Raw genomic sequence first — 9,030 nt, 5'->3', positions numbered from 1 at the left:
GATACATTTTGTTGTTGCAAAATGACAGGCTGAGTAAATACAGTATGTATTTCCACCCATTTTCTGTATCCGCTTGTGCTATACAGAGTTCTGCAGCCTTTCTCAGATGCTACAGGTACAAAACGAGGAATGACCTAAGATGGGACACCAACCCCTCGCAGGGCGTGTGGACACACACTCACACACACTCACACACACACACACACACACACAGACAGACATTTGGTAATTCCAGTTTACCTGGTCTTGCTTTTCGGGGTGGGGTGGGGGAGGAAACCCGACACACACAGCCAGGGCAGAGACTCTAACCCGGTCTGCAGAGGTGTGAGGTAAAAGGACTAGATAGCATCACCATGCTACCCGAAAGCAAAGTCCCCCCCCCCCCCAGCATTTTCTGCAGGCTCCACGTATATTGTTCATATTTACATTTTCCCTTTGGAATCCATAAAGTATAACTATGATTGGAGACACACGTATGGCTGTTGGTTTTGTAAGCCATTTATTGTGATGCTGGGTGTTATATTGGCTCGAGTGCCAGACAGTTTAATCCATTGAATTGCCTATTAAGCCCTTAAAAATGTGCTGCTGCCATGCAAAGTGAGTGGTTAAGATGTGTGGTACAATGGGCCTTTTGCAAAAACAACAGAGGCCCTTGTTCATCACTAAAAGCCAAATTCAAGTGGATGTTTATGGGAGTCTGGTGCCGATTCCTGCCTTCGTCTGTGATATGACTATCAATTACCTCCACTTTGTTGTACAGTCCTTATCAACCTCATACATTATAATCCAGGTTTTTATAATTCAGGCTGAAGACCCAAACTTTGAACTGCAGTGGAACATGACCACTTGATTATGATGTACATAACAGTGACATTGGATAATTCTGTTTTCCAGTAAACTGAATGCAGCTGCATTACTGATTCTTGGTAATGTAGTTGTTATACACCTATACCGTTACAGACATTATTAATAACATATGTTATGTCTTAACTATATACATTTACGATATTTATTAAATTAAAACTGGCAAAATAAAGCGTCTACGTTGCACTAGATTATAGGGACTTTTATGATGCTCCCTTAGCTGTCAACCTGAGTGTGGTTTGATGTCTTTTATGAAAAGGAGATATTTACTTTATTAACGGTACAGAGAGCGGCTCATCGTGGTTATTTTGTGTCATATCATTTTGAATATGGGGTCCACGGACGACATTTTTGCATATACTGTAACCTTCTTGGCGATGTTATGCAATACGCCCCAGTTTATACAAAGGGCGTTTCATCTGTGGGAGTATAAAGCAGCATGAACAGCGGAAGAGGACAGACACATTGCAAACCTCGGCTGGGTGCTGACGATCGGGAAACATGTTTGCCAGTCAGGAGAAAGTTCAAGGGAGACCGATAAGGCTTATCGCCGCTGCGTGCAAAAACATGGGGATCGGCAAAAACGGGTGGCTTCCATGGACCTTACCGTGAGTCATTTTCTGCACCGATATGTTCTAGAGATAAATCGGCTTACAACTGGAGGGAAGAAGATCTAATAGCCTGTCGTGAATCCAGCGATGTTTATGAGGAGAGTTCAGTGATAAGAATGTAAAATATAAACGGTTGATGGATTGAATTTAAAAATATTTTCGCCTTTGTTACAGTAACTTATCACAGAAAGCAACGAATCTTAGATTAAAATTAACAACAAATTGACAACAACATATTAACAAATTTTACCGTATAAAGTTAATCAGTATAAATATGAAATATGCAAAGTCAAATACGGTGTAAAACGAAAATGGCTACGAGATGAGACACATGGTTTTAATTTCGCTCCCTTGTGCAATTGATTATTATATTGTTTTGTAAAAGTCCAAAGGCGGGTCCATTGAACGCTGAGCCAGAAACCCTGCAGGATTATGACGGAATCAGTTTTAATATCCCTTATCCACCTTGTTACTGCACCTTGTATTGCACCCAGTGTTACACACAAAGAATTGTCGTGTTATATCTGTTGTAAAAACCCCTGAATTTCAGACCTTAAACCAAGCAAACAGAACACGTGTTTATACCTGTGTTTCCCCCCCTGCACGTATATACAGGATGGAGTTTCAGTACTTACTGGACAAGATCTCTAGTGTTTCCAGGCCAGGTAACTTACCCGCCTCAGGTGTCCCTTGGCATATTTTTGTCTTTTTGGAACGTCTGTATACAGCTCAGCAGATTCCAAAACTGTCAACGTAACCCCGCATAAAATTGCCAGCATCCAGATGTTTGTATTTCAGAGGCATTTGAATGAGTTGCATGGATTGTCATGAGTTTTACTAGACAAATGTGCGGATGATTTTCCAACTAATGATGGATGTCCTTACAGATGGTTCAACAGAAGACAATTAATTAAATCCAAATTTCAGATCTATCAACACCTACATAACAATATTGGAGTTGAATGAGGTTTGTGTGATCTTGGGCAGTGGCAGCCAGTTTACCAGCAGGTTTTGTTTCCTGTTCTCTGTAGTTCTTTGCCACGTTGATGCTACTATATAAAATTGATCACTGTTACACCTATCTAATGTGCTTTCCTGTGGAGTCTGTCAGGGGCTTTGAGGAAATTGGTCACATGCAGAAATATATATAATGGCATTGAAGGGATCTGATCCAAAGGCTCATTTGCAGCAGAGATATGTGATAACACACCTCACCTTGGTTGGTGTTTCTACAGGAGTTTGAAACACTTATGATCCTTTAGATCTTTACTAGTTTCCAGCTAATTATACACAGAATTCAAAGCAGACCCTGCAATCCAATACTAAGGTAACAATGAAATTATTTTGATGAAAATAGGGGTTGCACATTGGCTCACACCTACAGGTTCTCTGTGTATGGAGGTAGAATAGAGTACAGATACTTCAGTAATCCTTGTGGGGAAAGTTCATCTATGCCTTGCCCCACCTAGCTCTCTATACAGGTGATAAGAAGCTTGAAGGTCACACTACCCTATGGTGCCCAATGAGCCACAGACAAAAAAATACTTAGGGGAGAGTGGGGTGAGTTGTGCCAGTTTTTACTTAAAGTGACTTAAAAGCGAGGCCATGACAGTAATACTTCAAACTAAAATATGTACATATATTTCAGGGTGTGGTGCATCCCTGGGAACAATCACTTTGGATCTGAAATACAGTATTTAAGAAATATAGGTTTCTGAAAAAAAGTGGTCCCATGGCACAACTTGCCCCCGGTGTGGGGTAAGTTGTGCCTTTGGAGAGAATACATTGGGGTAAATTGTGCCATTGATTATTTAAGTAAAACAGTATATTTTGATCTCAGAAACTGTAATTCTATATAAAAGCTAGACAAATTCAAAACAAAATTGCTCATTTAAGGTTGATTTAAAGTTATTTTACAACATCAAAGGTCAATTTTCTACAAGCCTATTGCGCCACATGAGCACATGTTCAGAATAAAATGAAATTCAAATGAAGACCAAATTGACTGCAGTTCTCTTCACAGATCTGGACTACTACATGATATCCCACTTGTTGAAGCTATAGGGGAATATAAATTTCTGCTCCCTTCTGGCTGTACCACCAAGTTTTTGTGGTGTGGGTAGTTTCTTATGCGCATCTTCTATAGGGATGAGTCCTTCATCGTTTTCTTTGAAAGTGAAGATGGGCTTTCCATCCACAGACCTCATTACTTCCCCTTCTCCACCTCTTTCACTGCTCTGTCCATCTCATCTAGAGGAGTGGGAGCCCTGCCTGTCTTCCTTTTATAACTCCGTGGCATGATGGTCTATTTCTATTTTTGGTATAAAATTAAGAATGCCACATAGTTTTAGTGATAAAATGTAAGAATACAATGTACAATTACAATAAAATAATATGTTTAAAATATTCATAAGTTGGCACAACTTAACCCAGGCCCTTTGGCACAAATCACCCCAACACCATCCTTTTGGAAAAAATGCATCATCCAGCAGCTTTCAGCTAACATCATGCTAGCTGTATAGACTCATAGTGTAGCTTGTGTGAAATGTTTTAAAACTTGTGTATAACTGTTCAGACGCAACAATCAAAAAACCTTGATCATAGAAATTTTACTTTGTAAGGCAAAAAACAGTTTTTTGAACTTAAATGTGTTTACCTCTCATGCAATTACGCTCTCTTCTTTGCAGGATGAGTAAAATGACTGACCCTTCAAAAATGTGTTGTCACATGACTAATTTCTTCTATGGTTCCCTAGAAACAGGGGGTGGCACAACTTCCCCCCTGGCACAAATCACCCCACTCTCCCCTAACCGAGGCTGACTTTGAACCAGTGACCTTCTGATCCCAAGGACAATGGCCTAGCCCATTGAGCTGCACACCAACACTTAATGTCATTTTTGAATCTTGCGGGTTTTCTCTGGATCCTCTGGTTTCCACACACAGTCCAAAGACATGCATTTACAATAACTGGCATCCCTAAGTTTGCCATAGTGTGTTAGTGTGTGTATGTACCTTGTGGTAACATTCTGGCTGGAGTATACTCTTGCCTTTTGTCCTTTGTTGCCTGGGATAGGCTGGAGGTAACCCTGACCAGGATAATCAGTTAGAATTTTGATTGATGTTTGAGGAGAATTCCTCTTCTGCAGGTAAGAAGAACCTGCTGGTGTGGGGGAGAATCTGCTGGTTCTCCGCCCCTGAGAACCTGCACCCCATCGATAATGCTGTCAATGTGGTTCTGAGCAGAACAATCAGGTAAAATCCTGTTACTGTCTCTTTGGTCTGCAGTGGAAGGATTGTAGCTGTGGATACCTTGTATGTGTGTGCAGGATTAAAGTTGGAAGAAAAAAACAATCTGGAGTATTAAATAAGCAAATAAAGCAGTACCTATTAACCCCGACATTCAGGAGGAGCTCAAAGTAGAGCCACATTGAAAGGAGCCAGTTGAGGTGGTTCGGGCATCTATCTAGGATGCCTCTTGGACGGCTCCCTGGGGAGGTGGTTCAGGCACATCCTACTGGGAGGAGACCCCAGGGCAGACCCAGGGCATGCTGAAGAGATTATATCTCTCGGCTGGCCTGGGAACAGCTTGGTATCCCCCTGGTGGAGCTGGAAGAGGTGGCTAGTGAGAGGGAGGTCTGAGCATCCATGCTTAGACTGCTGCCCCCGTGACCTGGGCCATGGAAGTGGCAGATGGTGGACAAATGGATGCACTAATAATTGTCCTGGCTGATTGCATGTCTGGGTCTGTGTATCTTTTAATTGAAGAAAATAACCTAAAACTATAACCTATAAAACCCCATTGAATTAATCATTAATGCTGCCCTCTTGTCATGTCATAAACAACCCAGATTTGCTTCTGAACCTACCCATGATTTCATTCTCCTCAGCACCTTACCCAAGCACGCACACTACCTTTGTAACAACTTTGAGAGCGCAGTCCTCCTGGCCACCAGTCCGCCTCTTAATGAGGTGGTAGAGACCATCTGGATCTTAGGTGGGGTCGAGATTTACAAGGTGAACATCCGTCTTCAGTTCCACGTCATCTGTTTAAGTAAAACTACTTCCAGTACATTGACAATAAGGTGACATTGATGCCACAAAAATCATACTGTAGATGGCACATTTATTGTGGCTAAATGTGAAAACTACAGCATTAATTGCAAGATTTGGTTCATCTGTCGCATCGTTTGAACCTTCACACTGAAACATAACCCAAAAAACTTACTTTGAACTCTACACAATGCATATGGTGAGTGATGCCTCTTGTTTGTGACCTTGCTCACCCTGTCCAGGATTTATAGCTATAGTACATAAATAGGTGTACTTTGCACTCAGCAGATGTGCATCTGATCTTCATCTGGCACAGAAGGCGCTGGCACATCCCTGGTGTGACCTGATCTACCTCACCGACATTATGGCCAACTTCGACTGTGATACCTTCTTCCCAGGGTTTGACCGGAATGTTTACAGACTGCAAGACCAGTAAGTTTCTGTCTGTTTCTCTCATTTCTCATCTGCATCATCTTGCTCATCTCTTTAACATTTCTGTCCGTCTTCCGCACTTTCAGACGGTGTTCAGGTTCCTCCGTTGATCTTGTCAGAATTTGCTTTGATAAGCATCTTGCATGTAAAAAGTATGTCCAACAGTAACTGAGCTGTTATTCTGTTTTTAAAAATTCAGACAGTCATTGTATTAAATACAGTGGTACCTCAGTTCTCAAACTCAGAACTCGAATTTCCTAAAAGTCGAACCAACCAGTTAAAAAAAAAATTACCTAGAACTCGATCTGAATCTCAGAAGTTGAACCGTGAACGCCAACCTAAGATAACTTGTACGTGCAGGGAAATGAGTCACGCGGCACGTCTCTCAGCGGAAACATATGGTAACACCTCAGTCTCAGCCTCGCATTCGCTGTGATTGCATCGTGCATATTTACACTAGCTGAATACATATATATAGACAGTAAAAATACATTTAGACAATGATAGACAGTAACAGTAATCATATTATATAATAAAATACATTTAAAAACAAAGATTTCATATTAATTATTTTAATATTAATAATAAACCGTTAATACATTTAATTATAATAATATTGTCCTGCCGAGCGGGGACGGAACGGAGATAAAGGCACAGGTGGCAGGGTATCGGGGAATACGGGGTTTAATTACAGGTAAGGCAGTCAAAACGCATACGGACAATATAATGACCAGACTGGGGAAACAAACTGAAACGCGGACTAAATACAGAGGACTAATGACAACAACCAGAAACAGCTGATCACACTGGGATTATACATGAGGTTAATGAGGGGGCGTGGCACACGGAAGGAGTGGACAATCGGAGCAGGACACATTGTTTTTTTTTTTTTAACTTTACACATTGGATACATTTATTTTCTTACTTTACAAATTACTGTTTCGATACATGTGCTTAGATGTGTTTAGTACGGTATATGCTCTTGTTTTATCCTGTTCATTTTGTGTTTAAATGCTAAAAAAAAAACATATTTAGGTGTCATTTTTTTGGGGCCGGGAACCAATTAATTGGTTTTCCATTATTTCTTATGGGGAAAATTCGATCAGAACTCGAATTTTTTAGGATTCGATCCGGAGTTCTGAACGGATTAAGTTCGAGTTCTGAGGTACCACTGTACTTGCATTGCCATGAAATAGCAGAAATGTTCAAATAAAACCTAGCATTCTGGATTTTAAAAGTAAATGATTGAATTCTGTTTGCTTTTTCTTTTTTGTCCTTGAATAAAAGTGGGTTCTAACACCTCAGATCAAATCAGTTTACTGTCACTTAACTTGGGATAGGTGTTTAAAACCAGCCATGGATCCGACGTGGGGGGACTGACTGCATTTCTAATTCTTCTCCATTTTCTTGGAGTAGTTTTCCAGGTGTACCTGATGAGTGTCAACAGGAATGTGGCATCAGATACAAATTCCAAGTTTTCAAGAAGGAGTTGGGCTACAGATCAAAGCAGGAAGTGAATAGTAATGGACTACAGACCAGTGTACAGCCTGAAGACCACGGTGAAAAGACTATAAATGACACTAATGTAATATAAAAAAACAGCCTGCCCTGTTTACCTATCATTGGCTAATTTAATCGTAGCTTTCCTGAGATTACTATTGTGTGATGAAGCATTTAACATGTGTATGTGAGTGAAACAATTACAATCTGAAACATACTGTGTATTTGCTGATTTTTAAGAGCCAGTTTATTTTTGTTATAAATTATTATCATAAAAGTGTTGCAGAGGTTCTTATTTATTGGTGTTGGCTGGATAGCTGGATGAAGTGTACCACTAACACAACAATAATACAGGCAACAATGATGGATTTTTTTCATTGTAAAACTCAAAGATGAAATATTTAAATGCATTTATTATTGATTTAATATTTAATATTGATTTCTAACTTTGTATGGCAAAGTATGATTTATAAGTGGTATTTACCTAATGTATACATATTGAGAGGCAGATATACTTTCTCAGTCACAGGTCGATGAGCCAATCAGAGCTTATAGGATGGGGGAGACCATGCATGCTGTGAAAGGTGGTAGGAGTTATTACTAATTGTGCAGTTCCAGGTACATTTTCTTCGTTTACGTTTAATTGATTATTTATTATTTTTGCATCGGGAAGAAGTATTTCATTTTTATTGGCTGTCCTATTGTTCTATATCTATCTATCTATCTATCTATCGACTCTGCTGACAGTTGATGACTTCTGCACACTGTGCACATCAGGATGCGTTGTACCCCCTCTGTGATTTTAAGTGGCCTACCACTTCATGGCTTAGTTGCAATTGTACCCAATTGCTTCCACTTTGTTATAATACCACTAACAGTTGACCATGGAATATTTAGTAGCAAGGAAATTCCACGAGTGGACTTTTGCACAGGTGGCATCCTATCACAATAACATTCTTGAATTCATTGAGGTCCTGAGAGCGACCAATTCTTTCGCAAATGTTTGTGGAAACAGTCTATATGCCTAAGTGCTTGATTTTATACACCTGTGGCTATAGAAGTGATTGGATCACCTGAATTCATTGATTTGAAGGGGTGTCCCAATACTTTTGGCACTATAGTGTATTCAGTGGCCATTTTCAGTATCTTTTTCTATGGATGTTCATCTTTATGCATTTACATTAATTTAGCAGGTACTCTTTGATCAGAGTCACATGAAAGTGAGGATACCTTGGAGTCAGAGAGCAGTCAGGCAGCTTCCCTGGAGCATTTATACCTGTGCTGTTATTATTCTATCACCTATGGGATTCAACCTCACAACCTTCAGTATACAGATATAATTCATTGAGTTAGCTGGCATGCTAATACAAATGCTCAGGCCTAGTAGCAGTCATCCTGGTTTATGATACATTTTGTAAGCATATTGTGTGGCTCCATGTACTCATTTAGAAATTGACTTGACAGTGACAAAAAAGCCAGACTGTTTCTGTATCACAACACCATTGCACTTGTAAGTACTACATCAGACATCTGTGAGCATGCTAATCATGCCCTGTAAATTTTTTAATAAGAA

General features: G+C 40.0%; 1 protein-coding gene across 1 annotated transcript; it reads left to right on the top strand.

The window, feature by feature from the left end:
• The first annotated feature begins 1,115 nt into the window (after positions 1-1,115).
• LOC111838706 (dihydrofolate reductase) lies at positions 1,116-7,737 on the top strand. The gene is made up of 6 exons (XM_023801942.2): positions 1,116-1,472; positions 2,091-2,140; positions 4,622-4,727; positions 5,363-5,489; positions 5,842-5,957; positions 7,374-7,737. The coding sequence occupies exons 1-6, from the start codon at positions 1,366-1,368 to the stop codon at positions 7,549-7,551; spliced, it is 684 nt and encodes a 227-aa protein (XP_023657710.2). The 5' UTR covers positions 1,116-1,365; the 3' UTR covers positions 7,552-7,737.
• The last annotated feature ends 1,293 nt before the right edge of the window (positions 7,738-9,030 follow it).

The sequence above is a fragment of the Paramormyrops kingsleyae genome, chromosome 3, assembly GCF_048594095.1.
Source record: "Paramormyrops kingsleyae isolate MSU_618 chromosome 3, PKINGS_0.4, whole genome shotgun sequence".
NCBI lineage: Eukaryota > Metazoa > Chordata > Actinopteri > Osteoglossiformes > Mormyridae > Paramormyrops > Paramormyrops kingsleyae.
This window is presented reverse-complemented; position numbering and strand designations above follow the sequence as displayed.

What these genes read in the sequence shown, in the direction of transcription:
- LOC111838706 (XM_023801942.2), top strand. Translation starts at nt 1,366, where the DNA reads ATGTTTGCCAGTCAGGAGAAAGTTCAAGGGAGACCGATAAGGCTTATC. An exon ending in CTCTAGTGTTTCCAGGCCAG is followed by an intron (nt 2,141 to 4,621) that starts GTAACTTACCCG and finishes CCTCTTCTGCAG; the next exon opens with GTAAGAAGAACCTGCTGGTG. An exon ending in GTGGGGTCGAGATTTACAAG is followed by an intron (nt 5,490 to 5,841) that starts GTGAACATCCGT and finishes CATCTGGCACAG; the next exon opens with AAGGCGCTGGCACATCCCTG.